This window comes from Ursus americanus, chromosome 5, assembly GCF_024610735.1.
Source record: "Ursus americanus isolate L20-20 chromosome 5, mUrsAme1.1.p, whole genome shotgun sequence".
In the NCBI taxonomy this organism is placed as follows: Eukaryota; Metazoa; Chordata; class Mammalia; order Carnivora; family Ursidae; genus Ursus; species Ursus americanus.
Window position 1 is genome coordinate 23,939,466 of NC_142131.1, and position 24,144 is coordinate 23,963,609.

At 34.7% G+C, this 24,144-nt stretch overlaps 1 protein-coding gene across 2 annotated transcripts in view; it reads left to right on the forward strand.

Moving 5' to 3' along the window:
• The window catches only part of EDIL3 (EGF like and discoidin domains 3), a 398,372-nt gene that overhangs the window by 135,331 nt on the left and 238,897 nt on the right, over nt 1–24,144 (forward strand). The window contains exon 3 of one of the 2 annotated variants that reach the window (XM_045796322.2): nt 10,488–10,517. The exons of the other annotated variant lie outside the window; for it this stretch is intronic. Within the exon in view, the coding sequence (XP_045652278.2) occupies nt 10,488–10,517 (30 nt within the window). The remainder of the gene's footprint in view (nt 1–10,487; nt 10,518–24,144) is intronic. 2 annotated transcript variants of the gene reach the window in all.

A 24,144-nucleotide genomic window follows, 5' to 3' on the forward strand; every position in this document is an offset into this window, starting at 1 on the left:
TAAAGACAAGTGTTTGCTTTTCTTCTCTGTGGACTTAATCCACTATATATGAAATATACACAAACTAGATTCTTTGCTAGAGAGAAAGTAAAAGATTCAAAGAATACGTTTAAGGCTTTGCTTAGTTCAAAATTTTGTAATTTTTTCCTTTTGCTAAAATACTGTTAACATTGCTGGTAAGTCAGTCATATTCTCCCTTGCCCCAACCCAATCATGACCTCCTTTGTCCCATGTCTACCTCCCTAGCCCCTTTTTCCTGCCCAGTCTTGCTCTTAGACAGGAAGAAGATAAGATAGTGATCTCTAGCTCTCTGGGAATTACTGTAAGGTGGACTGGAAGAAGGAGGGAAAGGAAATTAATTCTTCACTCTTTTAATAGTTTAATACAATGTTGGATTATTAGTTGTAATATAGCAGCCTAAAGAAGGCAGGTAATAAGGACGTTGTATTTTGTCCTAGTTAGATCTCATCTGGAGATCAAATTCTTGTTGCTGTATTTCAAAAGGCCTTGACAAATTTGAATTTATCAGGAGGAGGTTAAAAAAAAAAATGATGACCAGTGTGTATACCATGATATATGAAATTAAGTGAAGATGTTTATCTCAGTTAAGAGAATTATGGGGGATATGATAGCTGTTTTCAGATATTTGAATGGCTGTTATGTCAAAAAAGAGCCCTATTATTCCATTGTTTTCCAGACGGTAACCCTAGGAGAGCAATGTGACATGTTTCTTTATGAGATTATAAGTTCCCTACCACTAGAAGTTTTGAAGGAATATTTAGATTTTTACTTGGCAGGTTGGACTAAGTGACCTTTAAGTCTGGTTTGGATTTAATATTTTGTTTCTCAAAGTTGCTTACATCCTGTTTTCTGAACAGCCTATTTCCTTGATTGTTCTTTTGGTTTTTTTATTATTTTGTTTTGTTTTGACAGTTTGGAAGAGTAGAAGCTAATAATATGCAGTCACAGCTTGAAAATAACCAGAAAGACAAGGAGAATGGGACTTGGGCCCTCCCTGAATAGCCCTATACCTTTATTTGATTTCGTTGTCTTAAAGTTAGACCTGTCTAGTTTTTTATCAGTTGAGTTCTTTAAAGACATTTCACTTAAGGAAAAATTTGGCCTAGGGAGACCAGTGTTGCAGATATTGAAATCACATTGTCAATGTCATTTGATCAACGCCTGAATGTGGATATGCTATTTTCCTTTAAAGAAGATCCTAATGATTCTGAAAAGAAAGCATTTAATTTTACCTTCTATTTTAATAGGCAGGAGAAAAAACAATCCTCTTTAGCAGTCATTAACTGACTGCTGAATAAGTCAGTGACACATTAGATTAGTTGAGTTCTACATAGGCAAATAGAAGCCGTGCTTTCTCTCTTAAAGTTAGTGTCCTTGGGATGAGTTCAAACTGCATGAAAAAAATAATTCCCCTAGACCAAAGAGAAACATAGATCCACCAGAGATATCTGAGCTCTCTTCAAATTAGGCCTGTCCACTATTTTTTTCCCCTTCATCTTTTGAGTTTCAAAAGGTATTTTAATTAAGCCAAGTCTGTAGAACTGTATTTTGGGAACTCATCATTTCAAAGCCATCATAAAATTTCTGAATTCCTCTTTGTAATATAAGCAGTGGAAAAGGAATGATATTTTATTAAAAGGCTTCACAAATTTCAAAAGTGGTAAAACGCCATCTTTGAAATAACTTTAACATGTTAAATGTTTGCTTGCACGCACACACACACACAGATACATGCACATTATATGCCAAGATTTTGTAATAAAGCAATTTTCTGTCTTCAAATGGCCACCATTTATTTTTCTTAAAATATTGAAGTTTTATATTATTTAATATAAGAATATTATACTCAGTGGCCAACCCTAAGCTGCATCTGCCCAAGCACAGAGCTCAGCCATTTCATTTGTCTCTGTGTCCTATACTACGTGGACACAGGACACTGAAAGTTCTACTTGGTCACCATGAATGGTAGCTCTATTGTGGGAGTAGCTTTCACAGGAAGAAGGCACAAATATCATATTGTCCAATATATTTAAAAAGCATATACCTGTAGATAGACCGATGACATAAAAGAGGATCATTTAAAAGCCTTATTTACAAAAAGTGAACATTTTATATTGAGCATAGTATTATGAGCTTATTTATTTAATGAAATCTGGTCATTTATTTTTGTTTCATGTTTCTATCACTATTCAAATGGAGTCTGATTATTCACTGCAATATTATTTGTAAGAGAGAAACCCCTGATTCCATCCAAATATCATTCAATAGAGAGTTAAATAAATCACAGTATATCCATAAAACAAAACATTATTAAATACTGCCCATATTCACTGAGCATATTGACATAGAAAAATATATGTGCAAATATCAGTGAAAAAAGCAAGTTATAGAACAGCATGTGTTGTATAGTCCTTTTATTTATATTATAAATAAATATTTAATTACTATTTATATGCTATATGTATATGTATTCATATGTATATGAATTTTACTTCAAAATTCAGTTTATGGTGAGTTTTTATTTGGTAATTTAGATGATTTCATACATACACTCCTAATGCAAACCTTAACCCATTTTGACAGGTTTTTTTTGTTTGTTTGTTTTGTTTTGTTTTTGGCTAACCCCTTAATCACAAAATCTCTTCTGACATTAACATTTTATGTGCAGTGATTTTGTGGTTTCCTTAAGTGGATGCTGCCACTGAGATTTGGGTCACTATTGCTGGTCTCTCCATTACCTTTTAGTTTTTTGTTCTTTTGGTTTTAACAGATTTGCTTTTTATTTTTTTTTTAATTTTTTTATTTATTTATTTTTAAAGATTTTATTTATTTATTTGACACAGAGAGAGAGAGACAGCGAGAGAGGGAACACAAGCAGGGGGAGTGGGAGAGGAAGAAGCAGGCTCATAGCAGAGGAGCCTGATGTGGGGCTCGATCCCAGAACGCCGGGATCACGCCCTGAGCTGAAGGCAGACGCTTAACCGCTGTGCCACCCAGGCGCCCCAACAGATTTGCTTTTTAGATCAGTGCATTTGTCCAGACTTATGGAGATGGCTTGAAGTTGAAGTGAGCAGTTTTTCACACATAAAGCAAGCAGAAATCCATGGAACATGAACCTGATGGTATCAGTTTCCTTGTGTCAGTTGCTGTGAAACAAAATAATATGGGTGCTGTGACCATCTGAATGTCACATGTGATGTGCAGGTAACCCCTGCTGCACGGCCTCCCTCATCACAGAACACAGCATTCTGTTTGCAGAACTATTTCCTCTCTCCCATATTAAATTTTCAAAAAGATTATGAATTAATTTTACTTAAAATTGGTGCAGTCTGAGCAATCATATACATATTAACTGCTGATCAGCTTGATCCTTTTCAAGTTTCTTCTTTCCATTTGTTCATGAATTTTCTTAGGATATCTTAGGTTTAATTACGAATCCTTACTTAACATAGCTCACAATACTGTACAAACAGACATTAAATTCACTTAACTGGACTTCATTTTCTCATCTCTAAAATTGGACAGCTTTCCAAAAATATTCACTGCATACCAGTTATGTGCACTGTACAAAATTAAAATGTAACTGTTGCCCTAAATAAAGGATAGTAGATAATGTCCCGCTTGGGAACAAGACCGGAAAATATTGCTATTTTCTTTAAAACTGGCTTTAGGTTATAGTTTAAAAGTCAATGGGGATCAAATGGGACAACTACACAAATCTGGAGACTAAAATAAATGCTAATGTATTGAGGGTGGTGAAACTTGAATTGAGTCTGCAAGGGTGGGATGAATTTGGATAGGGAAGGAGAACACATGGAATAAATAATGGATTGAGGGCAGTTGAATAGATAAATGAAATATCGAATTACAAGGCCTTTGTAATGTCAAATCACCTAGCTTAAAGATCTTTAGTGCTTCCTTTAAGCAGGAAAATGTATCCTAATTATGTCCCCAGTGTCTCTTTGATACTAGGTGGTAGATGAGTCATATTACTTCCCAATTTCCCAATACTCTGGTTTAGTTTTATAAATTATGTATTTTTTACCTCAGTGGCAAAACAATGAAACTAAAGCTTCCATTCATTTTTTAAATTATTTTCCCATTGTACCTATTTCTAAAACAAGAAAATCACAAATGCACTGCTAATTGCTGTTAACATGATTCACTGTTTTAACTAGATTGTGAAACCCATGTGAGCTATATCACTACTAAACATAGAAAGTGCATTTTGTGGTTCTATTTTAATGAATCTATATAGTTAATAAGCATTAGTTTGATGCTTTTTCAATTAGTTTAAAATCACAGATTTATTTTTTCATGAGATGATCCAATGGTCATTAGAGCAACCATTGCCTTTTAACCATTATTCCTTTTCTCTCCTGCCCCAAGAAAGTAAATCTGACTTATATGACTATATAGCCATATAAGTCAGTATATATATAATTATGTGTGTGTATGAATGTGTATATATTATGTGTGTGTATATATTCATATATACACACACATCTGTGGAACTAAAACATAGATGAAGACATAAGTTTTTCTCTTTGATAAATCTAGTAATGTAGCTTAATGAAACAGCTGAGTTTTATTGAGCAACACAGAGGAGTGTATTAAATATTTATCTATATTGTTTTCTTTCTTTGACAAATATTTATTGAGGCCTACAACATTGTAGACTCTATTCTAAAACTATAGTTATAATGGTGATCAAAAAAGTCATAGCCCTGACCTCATGAAACTCCAGGTCCAATGGAGGAGACTAATAAACATACAAATATATGCTTACATACTAACTACATGTGTACATAATTATATATATTACATATTATTAATTACTCAAAAAATGCCATTCTCCAAATTTAGCACAGGAATCAAAATGCATGTGAAAGACTGATAGACTAGAGAAGACTTTGTAGTTCTCTGAGTACTTTCAGTGCAGACATTATCTGTTGTTTCTCATTGTGCCCCAAACATTGTGCAGTTCTGAGAGCGTATAACTGACCAAATCATTTGCTGTCTGAAGTCTTTGGCTGGCCGGGAGAGAATAATATTCCTTTTTATATTTTCACAAGGAAGAAGTTGGTAATGGCAACTTTTAAGTCCTGAGGCATGTCCTCTTTGGGCCATTGGCCAAAAAACAAATGAACAAACAAATAATAAAACAAAAACCATATAAACCAAAACCTATTTCTAAATACATCTCTGAATACTTCCAGAAGCAACTCTATAACCTATAAATGACTGAGTTCATTTGAAATTTGAAATGATAATTTACTCTTCTTTGCCTTAGTAATAACACACACACACACACACACACACACACACACTCACATTTATAGCATTTATCATCTGGGAAAGCATTTATAATCATACATAAATATCATTTTTTTAATCATTGCCATTGAATCAAAACTTCTGAAATATTTTCAGAGTTTAAAAATATATATTTCTTGTTTGTTTATGTAAATAATGAATTACAAGATAATTTCAAACTTGCAGAGCATATTTGGTACATAACTAACTAGATTTATAATACAGCAAACAAAACAATCCTTAAGTCGATATGAATTGGGTAACAACCATATGTAAAATAGATTATAACATGCTAAGAAATGCATTTTGTATCTTTTATAATGAACTATTCATATTTGATGGTGAGCCACAATGGGTATAGAATTATTTTGAATGGATGGAATTTCCAGGTTATAAAAGTTCACTTAAAACACCCAAGGATAAGACAGACAAAGGAGATATAAGAATTGTTGATACTGTATAGAACTAAAGCCTGTCCAATGAAGAGATATGTGGGTTTTAATATCATATGTGTATCAGTGTAGTACACAGCCCATAGGTTTTGGGTAGTTACTGTACTTGACAGTTGGTACTGTGGAACAAAAGAGAAAGGGAGGGAAGGAGGGAGAAAGGAAGTCCAAAGGTTGCCGCCTCCTGCCACCTACTAACCCAGTTCATGAACATGTCACTGTCAGACCATCCTGAATACACAGTAACCAACTTCAAAATCAGGGTAGGTTTATTGTGTCAAAACGCGGTCCTGAGCTCTGTGGGAAAATTATGTGCTGAAAGCGCAGCTGCCCTTTGAATGCAACGCCCACGGCCGTATGTACTTTCCATCTCACCTGCCTCAGAGATAATTAATTCCTTATGTGTTCTAATATATTTTAAATGGGAACAACAACAAAACTGGTTATAGTTGTGGCAGAATGTCACGTAGTTGCAAATTAGAGAAAACTCAACTAAAACTAGATAAACAATAAAGTGGAAGTATTTTTCCTCAGAAGTGAAGGTCCGGATTTGGGTAAAGATATGACTTAGTGGCTGAACCATATCATCAGTAATCTAATTTCTTTCTGTTTTTCCATCCTGCCTTTGAGCAGGATTGGCTTACTTCTAAAGCTGGCTCCCATCATGGTTGCAAAATGTCTGCCAGCTTACTTCTGGTAACACAGACTTCCTGTCTGTGTCTAAAGGGAAGAAAAGGAGGGTTTTTTCCAGACACTTTCTCAGAAGATCGAGGAAGCCTCCTTTCCAAGATCCTCGCCTCACGCAAGCACACAAAAACTTGATCTTACACATCACTGTCCCCAAATGGGTCATATGCTTTACCTAGACGAATAATGGTGGGCAGGAAAATGGAAAAGATTTATTTAGTTCTGAGGTATAAATAAACTTCCCCTCTAAATCCACAGGAGAAATCATCTTCCCCCAATGTATTGATGTAGGTATCCAAATAAACTGAAGATGATACAAGAGAAAGAGCTTTGAGAGCTGGTGAAGCAACCCCAGTACACATTGTGAAGGGTTTCCTATAAGCCTGCTAATTTACTGCTGCAGTTTCAAAAACTGCACCCATGGCTCTTTCCTATTGCAACAAATTTTGATACGTATAGCCATCATTCTCAACATTTAGTGTTTATAACAGTCACCTGCTGCACTTCTTTAAAATGCAGAAGACTGAACTAACACCCAAATTCAAATTTAGTACATCTGGGGCATTTTAATGAACACCCAGGGTGGTGGTTATGAGCAATGAGAGAACCACAGAACTAAGTTGTCTTTATCAGATATATGTTTTTACTGTCTGTTTTCCTACTGTCACCATCATTTCAGTACATCTTTCTGCGTTGTGAACAGGCAGAGCAATACAGAGTTGTTTACTTTTGTTTCACTTGGTGCATGTCTTTTGTTTGTTTTTGTTGTTGTTAAGATTTTATTTATTTATTTATTTGAGAGAGAGATGGGGAGAGCATGAGGGGGGGTCAGAGGGAGAGGGAGAAAAAATCTCAGTGAGACTCTGTACTAATCGTGGAGCCTTATGCGGGGTTCCATCCCATCACCCTGTGATCATGACCCGAGCCAAAATCAAGAGTCAGACCCTTAACTGACTGAGCCACCCAGGGGCCCTGGTACATGTGTTTTTAATTTCTAGGATTAGAGGAACTTGCATGTGACAAAGACATATTTTTTTGATTTGTTGATTTCATGAATTCTGAGAAGCAAATAGGAAAAATGAAAAATCATTTGTGTAGCATGGCATTATCTTCCGTGGTAATTATTTCACTTAAATGTCACTAAATAGACCACTAATGTCTACTTTGAGGGTTATTTGTACCTTTGGGCCACTAGCTGCCACCTATTAATAGCTCATGGTACTCTGTTTGGTGATGTAGCCACCTACAAGGCCATCTTTGCCAGAGATAACTGCAACAGTGAATTAATAGTAATACTAACCCTTATGTGTGTGCCCTTGTGAGTATGTGTGTGTGTGTGTGTGTGTGTGTGTGTGTGTGTATTTTAATAGCGTGAGTATTGCTTAATGATGTCTTTGTATTACGAGGAACCACCATTATGGAGACGTTGCACAGGAACAGAATTCTGTGCAGACTTGTGTATCTGCCGACTCTAATTTGTCAATCTGTTATGAAGATAGTTTTAGGTGTTGCAGGCTTAAGTGTAGGTTGGTGCATTGCTTGCCCCACAGGCTTTGGTTTTAAGACGTTCTAATTGCTAAGACTTCTATAAGTTTGGAATTGTCTTTGCTTCTGTGCTGGCTGGTTCTTGCCTAAAGTTTCTTGCTTATCCATATATAATGGAGGGATAAAATCTTAGCATTTCTAATCTTACTTCTTTAGGCATCACATGCTTAGGATAGTTTAACTACATACCTCAGATCTCACCTATCTCTGGATTGTAAGGGACCTGAAGAAGTTTCCTGGTCCCTACATCCAGTTTTGTTTTGTTTTGTTTTGTTTTGTTTTGTTTTGTTTTGTTTTGTTTTGTTTCCCGTTATGCTTAAGTCGAAGTAACATTATCAGAGATCTAGCCAGTCCTCATTCCATGACCCTTTTCCCCTTTTTCTCTTTCTCTTTTAGTGAATACTGAATCAACACTTTGGGAGACAGTAAAGTATAGTGGGAAGAGTTTGGTTTGAAAGTCACATTAACATGAGCTCAAATTCAAATTGACCTTAGACAAATTGCTCAGTCACTCTGAACTTCTGTACCTATCAAATATGAGTAATTTTCATCTCATCATAGATTTATATATTGAGTTCACACATATAAAGCGGTGTTTTGTTTTGTTTTGTTTTTCCCATTTTGACTCTCCAGACTTCTACTAAAAATGACCATCTAAGTCAGCACCTACAAGGCTTTATGGTATTTTCCTAAAAGGGAATTCCTAGAAGCTACTGACAGTTTTCCTCTTCGAACATGTTATGATATATTTTGGACATGATAAAGCAGAAAACAGCTTTTTAAATATTTATGTTCTCCACACCATGCATGCCAACTGTGTTTGCTCTCTTCATTCCTTCATGTGCCAAGGAGACAAGCCAAATAGTGTGAGAGGAAAATACTGTAAGGACACAAAGTCAGCTTGTCTGAGGTATGCTCTGTGCAGATGTAACCTTAATGGGAAAGAGTAGAGACTGCTCCCTGGTTACACAGTGATACCTTGATTAACGAATCACCTGGAAACAAAGCTCCTTTATAAGCAATTCAGCTGAGTAAATTTTTATTTTAAAATTTCATGAATAAAATGAAGTAATATCGGCTGGTGTCATATAACTCAATGGTGATATTCGGGGTAAGCTGCATTTGTTTCCAGAGCAGAAATACCTCCTCACAGAATCTGTCTGTTAGTGTAAAGGTGAAGAGATAGATTCTAGGCAAAATTTTGGAAACAACTTCAGATAAATTCTTTTTTTCACTCTTATAACCACCATGCTCAATCCCCTACATACACATAGCATATTATTACCCTTGGAGTCTGGATTCTTTTAAAAATTCATCCCTTTTAAAACAGGAATCAGACTGATTCACACTTTGAGTTATAGTTCATGTTACCTCATATTGATGTTATTTAGTAATGTCTTGGGGCACCTCAGTGGCTTAGTCCCTTAAGTGTCCGACTCTTGATTTCTGCTCAGGTCATGATCTCAGGGTTGTGAGGTTGATCCCTGCATGGGGCCCCACACTGGGCGTGGAGCCTGTTTAATATTCTCTCTTCCCTCTGATCCCTCCCCCCGGAATATTTTTTTAATTCCTCCCTTTTAAAACAGGAATCCGAATGGTTCACACTTTGAGTTATAGTTCATGTTACCTTATATTGATATTACCTAGTAATGTTTCAATCCTGGCTAGAAGTTAGTACCATTGGAAGAGATTCTGACTTAATTGGTTGGAGGTGGGGCCCAGAGTTTGGCATTCTAATATAAATTCATGGTTCTGAACCATTTCTTTAGGCTAAGTTGTATTTTCATATTGTGGCCTCTCCTTTTATGATATCCATGTTTATCATTTGTGGGTTGTAGACCACATGTGTCAAAACCACTTGGGGTCAGTCTTCAAAATGCAGGTTCTTGTGGCCTCACCATAGAATCACCACTTCTGAATATTAAAGTGTGTCGTACATGTGAGTTGAGAGTGTTTGCGTGTAACCTCTATCTTATTTATAATGTCTCCTTCATGGAATAAAATTTTTACTATCAACAATGCCTTTTGATTCCTCTTTGCTAATAGAAAATTCCCACAAAATGGTGATGATGGGATATTCTATCTCATATACAATTTATATTTTTAAACAACATAATTCATAATAATTATGTAATTTACACTCAAATAAAGTCAATCTTCTTTGCAAAAAGGAAGGGAAGACCAGATTCAGATAACTGAATGGTCTTTTCTAATCAATATGTATTTTAGAGTATAAAAGTATGTAAATGTTAATTTAATGTATATGCCCATTAATTTGTCATTATCCAATTATCTAATGACAGATTTCTAATGTAGTCACAAAAGTACAAGTCAGGAGCTTATAGTCATTGTTTGAAAATGTGAAATATATTTATGTTCAATTTCTCTTTTTCTCTCTCTCTTTCTCCCCACCCCCATCCACCCCCACCCTTTCCCTGTCCCCACATCACCTCTTTTCCTCTTTCATAGCATCAGATGAAGAAGAGCCAACTTCAGCAGGTAAAGTTCGTATGTTGCTAAGATTACTTCTACTTAATTTAATGCCCTTAATAATGGACCCTTCACACTTTGAAGTGTATTTTTCAGGTTTCAACCAAAAAACTGACATAGTTTTATTGACTTTTTTATTTCCGGGACCCATTATGGTGTCCCAGATTAAATGATGTTGGTTTTAAGTCTTAAATAACAAGAGAAAAGAATTGAAAATGAACTACCACAGAGGAGAACATAATATAAAATACCACATCAACATTAAAGAATAAGGAAACAAGAAAATTAAAACATTAAGAACAATGCCAAAAATAATAAAATGAGGAGGAAAAATTAAAATGATAAAAATGCAGAAAAACAATAAAAGGAGCAGAATGAAAAAAGGAAAATGATAAAATGAACTTCCATGATAAAATACCACATTATCAAATACAAAACTGACGCTAAACATGCTATTCACTTAAGTTTAAGGATAAAAACCATATTGTCTCAAACACTCACATTATTTAAAACAAAGTTTTACAGTTAGAACTAGTGATACTGAAACATGGCATCATAACTCTGCTCCTCATCCACCTCACCAGTATTTATCAAGCACAGGCTCAGATTTGAACTAAGTACCATGAAGAATGCTAATGGTAGAGAAGGCATTGTGTCTTCAGCATGGTTCTAGGACAATGGGACGGATCAAAGAGAAAGGCCAGGAGCCTAAAGACCAGACACATTTATAAGGATAAAGTAGGAAGCACAGCTGTTGTGGTTAGCAATAAATAAAAGACTCAGGCCAACCAGTGACATCAGGAAAAAGGACTCGGGTCCTGAGATGTAGGGGTCAGAGGCTGGTCTGAAGAGGAAAACCAGGTCCCAGCGCTAGATTCCTTCTTAGACAAGTAGTTGAGGAAAGGAGTTAGGTCTGAGAGACAAGAGCAGGAAATGGTTAGTGAAACCAATGGACAAAAGGAAGCCTGATTTTATGGGGAGGGGGGAATCTAGCCCAGTTACTGAAACTTAGATACAAGGTATCATTTCAATTCATAGACCTAACTTATTTCCACTGGTTCCAGACTTCCTGATTTCTACCTTCCTTCAAAAGTGACTGGGTGGAGATTTTTACCTGTACAAGTAAATTCGAAAGGTCAAAAAATCAATGGAATAAAACGAAGTAGATGTCTTACAAATATCTTTCATAAATCCCAAGGATGCCTTATTGCATGATACTCATAATTCCTTTGATAATGGAATCACAGAATTAGATACACTTTCAATAATTTCATTTTCATAATATCATTAGTTTGTAGTATGATTTGGATGATAAGAGCTCCCTATCATTTTCTTCCAGTCTAGTCAGTATTGTGTAGCCCATTTTTAGGAGCAATCTAATCACATGACTCAATAGCAAACTCATCTGTTGCTATGACTCCTCTGTGGATATGACTCCTCTGTCTAGTTCCTGACTTCTTTTTGCCCTTGCTTGAGGCATTAGTCTTCACAGAGTTGCCCAAAGATTCTGTATTTCTCAACTTTAGTTGAGTTTTCTCTTTGTATGAATCCTTATGAGCAAGATGCTTTTCTAGCCCAGGCTCATTCCTCTTCCATCTTACACCCCACACCTTGCTTTGTTGCCTGCCAAACAATTTTGGCGCCATTGCAAAAGAATTACTATTTTTGCATAGTGGGGATTAATTTTAACCTAGTGTAAATGATATTTAAGTATAACTATTTTTTGGTGTGATTTTATTATTTTAAAGTTATTTTAATAATTTATTTGTCTAGTAAGAAAATCTTTTGGTAAATGCAACTGAATATTTTTTCTCTAAATATTTATTTTACTTTAGAGTGATCTGAACATCATCAAGCCTAAATTGTGGTTAAAAAGTACTTTTGTTTTTAGATGTGACCGATGTTTTTGTTGAGATTTTAGCACCAACTTTTAGAATAGAACAAATGTATTCTTAAGGAATATTTTAACTAAATTTTTCATGTACAGATTAGCACTGAGAAAATTGGTCATTTAGGAAAGCAGGCACTCCTTCTATGTAAAAACTGCCAGTGGAAGTTAAATGTTTTTCTTTTAGTGTTATCAAAGTATACAATAAAAGGAGTATGATTATGTAGTATTAAACCTTTTGACAAAATATTTATTATGAGATTTGTAAAAACTTGGTTTCATAAGGAATATGAATAGTTGTGGAAAGTGGATTATTAATATTTTAAGTTTTTTTGTAACTTTTGCCACCAGTTACTTCAACATTTTTCTTAAATGAATATTTATTATCTGTTTATGTAATATTTTTCTTCAGTAATATTTATCAAAATATATCGTTTATTTAAAGTTGTTATGCAGAATATATTTATTTCATACATGGTTAGTAATTCTCTGTTTCTACTATTACCTTCTTCCATTAACAGAATTTATCTAGAATAACCTTTTCTAAGCTGAGACTCATTTTATGGTCCTTTATTTTTTCTTTCTTTCTTTTTTTTCTTTCTTTCCTGGTATTTCTCCATACTGTTTAAATAATCAGTGAAATGCAATCTTTCCCCCCCCCCCAAATTTTACCTGAATTAAACATTTATATGTTCCTATATGATATCTTCAATATCTTTATCAGACTTATATTCTGCCTTCAGATTCACAGCATAGTTGGACAGTAACTCCTACAAATACATACTTTAATTTCTTTAAATTATTTGGATGTTTCCATTAGGAGATCTGCTGCTCCTCAAAATTCAATAGGAGAAGAAATAATAAAGAAAAAGGGGTGTCACAGGCTTCTCATTATTAGTTGTTAATATATGAATTATGAATTAAGAATGATTCTTTTAGACAAATCTACACATGACATCAGTGCAGGTCCCTAGTGTATACTGCTATTAAATGATAGTATTTATTAAATGTTGCAATGTATGGATATTGTATAACAAATCTAGGTTGTTTTTACCCCACAGAATTGGATTAATTATAATTCCACAATGTGACAAATTCTCATTGTTCAGAACTATTTCTAAAAAGAATAATAGGTTTCTATCTGGAATAACAAATAGTGTGAAAAAAATCAGAAAGAGACAATATAACTCTGAGAAAATTAATGAAATATTAGATAGTGTTTTACTTGTGTTACAATGCTACAAAATGATATAGGCCTTTCTCTACAATAGAGCCTATTTGATTAGCCTTTTATGTAGAATTATTATGACTGCCATTATCAAAACAGATAACTGACCCCTCTAGTCTACTTCCATGTTTACAATATTTTTAAGTTTTTTTCTGTGTTATTTATTCAAATTTGCCTAATTTCTCTTATTTGAACTTCTAAATTGCCATGCAAAAAAGCAAGTACTGCTTTTTTTGTGTTATTTTGTGGAGGGGAAGCATAATACATCACGTCTGCGTTTCTCCTCCTGGGGATATATCCCATTATTGAATATAGAGCGTCTGCTTGTTAATCATTCAGCTCTGAAGGTTCTGATGGGATGCATTAGCCTAGAGGAACATGTTTTGTATCATCTGAGTTACTAGGGCAGTTCCACCTAACACCTGTTTCTGTAACTATCGAAAGCTCCTTTTTATTTATCTTAGTTGAATCCTATGCTCAGATATTTAAACATCTTATTTCATCAAGTATAAAAAACACATCCATGAACTATACAAGAAATTTTTTCAAGCTAGGTTATCCCAGTAATTACAAACTAATGAGATTCATAGTTTTAGAGTGGCCCTACAGATGCCGTACTTTCAAATGAATCATTTTTAAAGGTGATATATAAATCCAATTATGTTGCTATTGCTCAAATAGTTTTTGGAAGCTCTCTTTTGAAATTTCCTTCAGAATCTGCTTATGACAATGTAACATAAATTATTCCTTTGTAGTTTCAGAACTGTGCTACTATATTCATCAGACTTTGACCTAATAAATATGCCTTCAAAAACAAAGATTTGCAATTATTAGGAATGTGTAGTGTGTGTGTATCCGAGCATGTGAAATATAGATCAGTTTATAACTTTGAAAAGAAATCAGTTTACAACTTTTGAAAGGTGATACATAATATTTATATTAAATTTCAAAAAATAACACTCTTTAATAAAGTTAAGACGGTGGCTGCTTCCTACTCAGTTGCACAAATCCAATATTCATTTATCTTTTATTTAAATTTCATAATAGGGAGAGGGTTCATAAACTGATTATACCAATACTTTTGTCTATGTCCTTTAAAAAATTAAGACATTTGCATTAGAAAATTGACTTCTACAAATGAGCTAATCTATATAAAATTTAATTTATTAACCATAAGGTATATTAAATCAAGCTTATTCTCACATAAATTTCTCATTCCTCTTAATTTATTTTGTCTTATTAGCTATTATTTTATGTCTCTAGAAATACCATTTATTCATCAAGTTGATGAAATCATTATAAGAATAACAATAGGGCCAGAAATGAAAAATGTTATTAAATGAGATCAAAATCGGTCAAAAACCGGCTTGTGGAGATCTTATAGCTCTACAGTAGGACCGTGGCTAAAATCAAAACCACTTACTGTTTTATTCCTACCACCGTAAAAACAAAGCTTGATTTTTTTTCTTCTCTTGCCTAAGGAGAGATTTTTAATTGTTTTGTCACTTTTTTAAATATTAAAGAACTGGGTTTGGGCTTATATAAAAGTAGCTATTAACATTGAGCTAACAAATAATGACAAAAAATTATGATTAGAAGAAATGGAACTTTCAGGTGAATGTAAAAGAAAGAATCTTTTTAGCAGTCAGCTATATTAAAACACTAAACTATGAAAGCCATACTGTTCTTTTTATGTTTATAAAGTTAAGATTTCATAGTTTACTTAAATGTAAAACTAATTTGAGGACTATCAATATCTGATCCCACTTGGTAACGATGATAGACATTGCCACCTGGATACAATAGTTTATAATAAACTCATTGTGACCTCTGTGATGCCCATCAGTGATGAATACAATAGTGATTGGGCACACCAGAGCATCATCATTTCCACTGCTTCCTTTCACATCTTTCAATATGTTTAATCTTTCAAAAGACCAGCTTGGCCATTGAGGAAGCACACACAACAACAATCACCTACATATTTAAAAGAACACTGACTAGCAGTAGTAAAGGTTTACAACTATAGTTTTACATGTATAAATATATATTTATGACTTTATAGTTAAACCATACGTACATGGTTATATGGATAAGCCATGTATGTGTATATATATGTATGTATATGTATATATGTGTGTGTGTTATATATATGTGTGTGTATATATATATATATGTGTGTTTAAAACAGATGTTACGTATTTCTGCAGCTAAACACAGTACACAGAGTGATTAGATATTTTTCTCTAAATTTTAAAATATTCAATTTTGGCCCTACAAAAGCTTCCCTTCTGTTTATAGTGAATTTTGTGATTGTCTTAACTATGCTATAGATTTCTTTTAGACTCTTTCCTGTTTTTTTTATGATATTCAGTTCTGCATGGCTGACTTTGCTAAATTATTCTACATCCCATGCATTTTGAAAAGGAATAATATCTTACCATATTATTCTCTAATGAACAGGAGTTGCTTTTGCATTCTGATCTTAGCACTTTATTTCCTTGGGGTCTGAAATAGAGCTTCACATCCTCGTTTTTGTTCGCCTTACATTTGTTACAAATTTTCTCCTTTTCTATATAGACATATTTTCCCTCTAGTGCCTGGAACAACTTTACTAATTATTTTATCAAGTATATTCTTGTTCATAAAGATATGCTAAGGAGGCTTAATATATTAAGTACTTATATATAAAAACCAGAAGTTTATTGCTGCGATCTCTAAAAACCAAAAGTCACTATTTGTAGATTCTCAATAGAATAAGGAAGAAATCATTGCTTCGAAAGACCAACTACAGCTGACATTTTTTTATGAGACAAAACTTTTTTATTGATAGATATGTGATATTATATTGAACTGTAAGACAAAAATAGTTCTTATTTAAATGTGTTTTATGTAGATAGTATTTTTTCATGTTTTTACTAAGATAAACTTCACTGTAGTATAGGATCATGTTACCAATAGGGAATTTGGGAGATTACCTACTCCATATCTTTCTCTTCAGACAAGCTTAAGAATTAAACTCTCACAAGAGGGAAAAATAATACATTTGTAACTCTATGAATATAGATATAGTTATATAATCTATCATCTCTCCCCAAAAAGTATAAATCTGAACTTGAACTAAAGTTAAAATATTGCCAAGAAATATGTGAAATAAAAAATCGTTCATAGCATAACTTGAAGATATAATTTCTTCAGGAGTATATGTTAATACCTAGCAATGCATACATTCTAAAAACAGTTATCGTGGGGCGCCTGGGTGGCTCAGTTGTTAAGCGTCTGCCTTCAGTTCAGGGCATGATCCCAGGACCCTGGGATCGAGCCCCACATCAGGCTCCCTTCTGGGATCCTGCTTCTTCCTCTCCCACTCGCTCTGCTTGTGTTCCCTCTCTCACTGGCTGTCTCTCTCTCTTTCAAATAAATAAATAAATAAATAAATAAAATCTTTAAAAAAAAACCACACAGTTATCGTGTGACATGCTTTTATTTATTTATTCATTCATTCATTCATTCATTCATTCATTTTTAAGAGAGAGCAGGGCTGTGTGGCAGGGGCAGAGAGGGAGAGAGACTCTTAAGCAGGCTTCACCCCCAGCGCAGAGCCTGATGAGGGGCTTGATCTCATGACCCTGAGAACATGACCTGAGCCAAAATCAAAAGTTGGAGCTCAACCAACTGAACCACCCAGGTGCTCCTGTGTGACATGCTTTAGTTGTAAAAGAAAAGTCAGTTTAATGTTGCTTGAATAATAAGGGATTTTATTGGCTCACAGAATTGATAATGAGTAGCTCAATGATATCACTAAAAATTTGTGCTTTGTTTCTCTTTCCACATTTTTGTTCTGTCTTCTGTAGTATAACATTTATTTTCATTTTCAAACTGGTTTCCCTTGTGGTGGTGATATGTCTTCCAAAAGCTACTGTGGCTATGTGCACCTTTATCCATGTCCAGAGAGGGCAAAGAAAGCAAAAGTCCTGAGATCCACTCTAATTGGACAGGCTTAGATCCCTTCTGCCATCCCTCTGAAACAACCAGCTACTCAAGCCCTTCCCCTGGAGCATGAAGTTAATTTCTGCTTTCTCTCAGGATCAGGAGCTAAGGGGCAGATATGTGAATAAGAATCTGGATACTCTTTTGGAAGAGACGGGGAAATACATACTAGGTCAATGATCAGTAAAGCTACTAAGTAACCGTTATAGCACCTCTTTGTCATTTTTAACTACTTTCTTAGTTCTTCTACACTTTGGTATGTTTTTCATATTATTTTGTAAAAATTCTTAGGAGACTTTAGAAATCTGATTGTTCAGAAATAACTTCAATACACATCTCAGTAATACTAAAGTCTATTCATATTTGCAGTGTTTTACATCATGAATTTTTAAAATCTCAACTCCACTGTATACTTTATTTTTCTCTCATGTGCTTAAAAATATATTTATGCTTGCCAAAACTGTGTACATGTATTATCTGTATTGAACTGATCTTTCTTTTTTTCTTTAATGATCTGTTTCTACAGAAACTAGTAAGTTTACTCAACTCTAGTTCTTACATGCTGCTGACTGTAATCTTCCTCTCCTACATTTCAAAAAATGCCAATCATGTTAAATTTCATTGTCCAAAAAATTCCTGAGAGTATTAGATACTGTCATTACTTAGTTTAACCCAGGTTGATATTATCTTATTATAGATGAACATTTTTTATCATGAACTTATAGCCAAAACATAATAATTTTGTTTAGAATATTAGAAAATGGCCATTCAAATTTAGTAAACTTTTTAAGCTTGGGGGGAAAATGTGATTTAATCTTTTCATGTATGTTGCTGCAGCTTTAAAAATTTAATTTTTGAAACTCACTTCCATCATAATGTTGAAAAATAGCTCCAGAGGTGTAAATAAAATTTTGATTTAACGTTTGTAGAAATTTCATATTTTTTCAATTAATAATAGATTTTGTGCTGTTGACCTTTAGAATACTGGGAGAAAAACCAAAAATGAAACCCAAGTTAATGTTAAGCTCAAATACTGAAAAAGCATCAAATTAAAAACAAAATGGTCATAAAGGTATATAAATGGAAGTGGAAAGTGTGTCAGTAAGGCTTCTCCAGAGAAGCAGAACCATATGGGGGCACCTGGGTGGCTCAGTCAGTTAAGCATCTGACTCTTGATTCTGCCTCAGGTCCTGATCTCGGGGTTATGAGATCGAGCCCCACATCAGACTCTGCGCTGAGTGTGGAGCCTGCTTAAGATTCTCTCTCTCCCCTCTGGACTCCAGGAAACAAACTGAGGGTTTCAGAGTGGAAGGGGGTGGGGGAGGGGATAACAGGGTGAGGGGTATTAAGGAGGACACGTACTGTGATGTGTTACATGTAACTAATGAATCATTGAACACTACTTTAAAAACTAATGATGTACTGTACAGTGGCTAACTGAACATAATAAAATTAAAAGAAAGAAGAAAGAAAGAAAGAAAGAAAGAAAGAAAGAAAGAAAGAAAGAAAGAAAGAAAGAAAAAAAAAAAAAGTCCTGAAGACAGCAGCCAAATAGCCAGTAAATGGAATTTAAAATGAAAATTTAAGAGGGGCACCTGGCTGGCTCAGTTGGTAGAGCACACGACTCTTGATCTTGGGGTTGTGAGTTCAAGCCCCGTGTTGGGCATATGGCATATACTTACAAAATAAAATAAGTGAAAAGTTAAAAAAAAAATTCTCTCTCTCCCTCTCTCTCTGCCCCTCCGGCCAACTCCTGCTCACTCTCTCTCCCTATCAATCAATAAACCATATGTGTGTATGTGTATAAATACATAAACTACATAGTCCAAAGAGATTTATTTTAAGGAATTGACTCACATGATTGTAGGTAGGCTTTGGCAAGTCCCAAATCTGTAGGGCAAGCCAGGTCATCTGGAAACTTAGGATTTTTATGTTACAGTCTTGAGTCAAAGTTCTTTCTTCTCAGGGGAACCTCAGGTTTTACTCCTAAGGCCTTTACCTAACTGATTGGATGAAGCCCACCCACATCATGGAGGCTAATCCGCTTTTTTAAAGTCCATTGATTGTAGACAGCTACAAAGCATCTCCACAGCAACATCTAGACTAGTATTTGACCAAGGAACTGGACACCATAGTCTAGCCATATTTACACATAAAGTATAGCCATCATAGAGAGCGAATAAAAATCATGTAAATGTAAAATATTTTAATTCTCAATAAAGCTATTTCCAGAGAAACAGATAAGCAGAATTTCTAACATTTAATCATGTGCTTGTTGCCCCACTGTCTGTACACACGTAGACTTTGAGCTTCTTTAATTTTTAATCCTCCCTACACTAGTTGGATGTATCTTTAAGGACATCTCCAATTGTCTGGCCCAGTTTTTTGCTGTCTCTAGTTTCACCTCAAAGTTTAATCCAAATAGAGCACTGAGAAGTATTAATTTCCTATTCCAGGGATTTGTGGGCTCAAGGAAGTCATTAAACTTTCTGGTTCATGATGGGTAAGATAAAACTCCATGGACTTGCAGGCCTGAACCTATGCTTTTAGTGCCTTTATCTGCAGATAAATAGCTATCTCCTGCTTGTAAAGTATTTTCCTTTTGTAGCTTTCATTTTCATCATCTGTAAAATGGGATAATAATAATGCCTACCATAGAGGTTTGATACAGGGATCAAATACGATGATACATTAAAGCACTTACCACATCATGCACATTCTATATAATAAGTACAGGGAATCTAAATGTTATTTTTACTTTCATTATCATCAGTGTTGTTTGCCATGTTATTATTATTATTATTATTATTATTATTATTATTATTTTGATTGTCAGGCAATTTGTGGAGTGTTCGGTGTACAGTATTTTATTTAATTTTTACAATAAAGCAATACAGCTTTAAAGATAAAATATATATATACACGTATAATCTATCTATGTATCATCTATCTGTCTATCTATATTCTTACTTCTAGTAAGAAAAACACTGAATTTTAAAACATAAAGAAATATGCTCAAAGTTATATAATTAACAAGTAACAGAAGCAAGATTCAAATTCAACTTTCCCTGGGAAAACTTGTGCTCATTCTACTTCGGCAAATTCTGTCTTTTTATTCACTTATAAACAGATTTAAATAACATTTCTTTCAATTGTAAAAGCAATACACAGTTATTCAATTTTTATGCATACATTATAAAACAGAACCTAATAGCATGCAAAATTTTACCTATCATTTTAAATGATGGTCTGATTACTATAGTAATTTATGGACCTTGTAGATATATTTTTTAAAGCATAAAATAGGAAATGAAAATCCACCTGACTGCCTTCATCCATATTGACTATTTGCATTTAAAAAAATAGTCTGCCTCGATCTAACAGCTCTTACAGTCTTCTCCATCCCAGTTGCTCAGGATGGAAACTGGATATAATTTGTACCCTTCTCCATTACCCCCTGGATGCATTTTCTAAGACTGCCACCCTGCCTTTTCGTTTCTGTAAAACCAGCACAAACCCTGGGCACATGCCCATCGTAGGCAGGGCTGTGCACTCACAGATCCTTCTGGTGGCTTCCCCCAAGGGTGTCTGCATGACTACTCCATCACATCTTTCCTGTCTTGATCAAAGATCTCTTCTCAGGAAGGCCTTCTCTTTGTCTCTAAAACGGTCACACCTTTTCCACCTTGTCAGGTCTCCTAGTCTGCTTTACTTTTTAATGTTAGCACTGTCTGAAGACCACATATATAGCTTCTTTGTTGTCTATCCAGGCTGAATATAAATTCTGAGGCATGGGATTTTTTAGTCTGTTTTATTCACTACTGAATCTTTCCAGCTACTAGAACGATGTTTGGTATATGGTAGATGCTTAATAAATACTTGTTTTACGATTGAATTAATGAATAAAGTTAGCCATACTGATTTTATACTGATTTTAAAGCACTATCAACCCAAAAATATACACAGTTCTTCTTTATAAAACAAAATAGGGGGGTGACGATAGATATATTTCCCCATTTAAGAAATAAATAAAGGATAACACTAATAATTGGCTAAGAATCTTAAAGATGCTTTAAAATTACTGAAATCCCTTGGTATTGGTCTTTGTTTTTCTGCTCTTGTTGCACTAGAGTAAATGTGTTGTGCTTAGTGATTCTTCCAGGGTGGTGTACTAACAATGTCGGTAATTCAGCCATTGTTAGTAATTACGGTGTGGAAACTGCAGCGGTGATTTTAAGAAGCCTCAAACTTGACAGCAACCATAACCCAGTGCTGGGCATGGGCAGGAACGTGGGTGGCTCAGGGCAAGGAGGCAGCACAGAATGCAGGAAGTTGCACACAGGGGTTGGGCAGGCCTGCAGGGCCCCTGGGCATCCTGAGTTTGAACTCCGAGAGGAATGAGAAAGGGCCTGCAGTTGTTCAGTATCATAACTTAGTCATGACCATGTCCTTATTGATCCCTGTCTCCTCAAGCTCACGGACACTTCAAGAAATCTTTTTTTCAAAGTTGCATGGATGGTAGATTTTTTAGGACTTTGAGTAGCACATTTAAAAATAAAATGTACCTGGGCATAGTATATTTTGGGGATGTACTTTTTTTTAAGAAAAGATGGTTACCCAAAACAGACTTTCAACTGCTAGAATACTCCAAGATTTAGAGGTTCGTTCCCTATTTATTCAGCTAATTTTCTGCTTCACCGAACAGAAGTCTAAATGAGAAATACCCAGTATTTTTTATCCAATTTAAGTGATATGCTTAAAATAATATCTATATCTATTCATATCTAATTCTCTGCTTCTCTAGACATAAATCCAAACAAGAAAATATCCAGTATTTTTTTAATCTAATTTAAACATTATCTCCTCCAGTCCCGTCCATGTTGCAGCAAATGTTGAGAAATTGTTCTTTCTGATGGTTGAGTAATATTCCATTGTATATATGGACCACATCTTAATCCAGTAGGCTGGTGATGGGTATTAAGGAAGGCACATATTGCATGGTGCACTGGGTGTTACACACAAGTAATGAATCATGGAACTTTACATCAAACTAGGGATGTACTGTATGGTGACTAACATAATACCATACAAAAAAACACTTAAAAAAATAATCTAATTTAAACAATATCCAGTTTTTTTATCCAATTTGAATAACATTGTTAATTTTTTCAAAAGCTTACCAGAGGCTTTTGGAAAAGAACCAACAATCCAGTTCTCAAAAATAAAAACAAAGAATAAAACCCACTGTACATATCCACCAGTGGTTTGTGCCAGGGCTTTAGATGTTCTACAGAGGACATCATGATGCCTGTCCGAGACGGAGGCACTCTGAAACCATTTCATCCCATAACTTAGCTTTGAAAAATGGAGTGGGAGGAATTATGCAAGTACTGAGCTACTAATATAAACAAAGCTAAGATAAGAATAATTAGAAAGTGAACAGACAGGGATTTTTATCCCCCAGAATTTTAACATTCTGCACCTTCACCTATCTAAACACATTGTTTTACACTAAGTTTTATTTATAAGATCATCAAGAAACCACTGACAATTCTGATTCATGTTGAGTTCCTATGATATGCCAAGCCTTAGACTGATAATTTTTAGGCAGAACACTCAAGGAATTTGTCTAACTTTCTTTTTTTTTTATCATTATTATTATTATGTTCAGTTAGCCATTGTATACTACATCATTAGTTTTTGATGTAGTGTTCAATGATTCATTAATTAACGTATAACACCCAGTGCACATTGCAACATGTGCCTTCCTTGATACCCATCACCTTGTTCTCCCCTCCCCCCTGAAACTCTCAGTTTGTTTCCTGGTTTCCATAGTCTTTTATGGTTCATCTCCCTCTCTGATTTCTCCCCCTTCAGATTTCCTTCCCTTCCCCTATGGTCCTCCGAGCCATTGCTTATGTTCCACATATGAGTGAAACCATATAATTGTCTTTCTTTGCTTGACTTACTTCACTTAGCATTATCCCCTCCAGTTCCATCCATGTCCGTGCAAGTGGTGGGTATTCATCCTTTCCAATGGCTGAATAATATTCCATTGTATACATGGACCACATCTTCTTTATTCATTCATCTGTTGAAGGACTTCTTGGCTCCTTCCACAGTTTGGCTATTGTGGACATTGCTGCTATGAATATTGGGGGTATATGTGCCCCTTCTTTTCACTACATCTGTATCTTTGGGGTAAATACAGAGTGCAATTGCTGGATCATAGGGTACCTGTATTTTTAACGTCTTGAGGAAACTTCATACTGTTTTCCAAAGTGGCTGTACCAGCTTGCATTCCCATCAACAGTGTAAGAGGGTTACCCTTTCTCCACATCCTTGCCAACATTTGTTGTTTCCTGTTTTGTTAATTTTTGCCATTCTAATTGGTGTAAGGTAGTATCTGATTGTGGTTTTGATTTGTATTTCCCTGGTGACTAGTGATGTTGAGCATTTTTTCATTTGTCTGTTTGCCATTTGTATGTCTTCTTTAGAGAAATGTCTGTTCATGTCTTCTGCCCATTTTT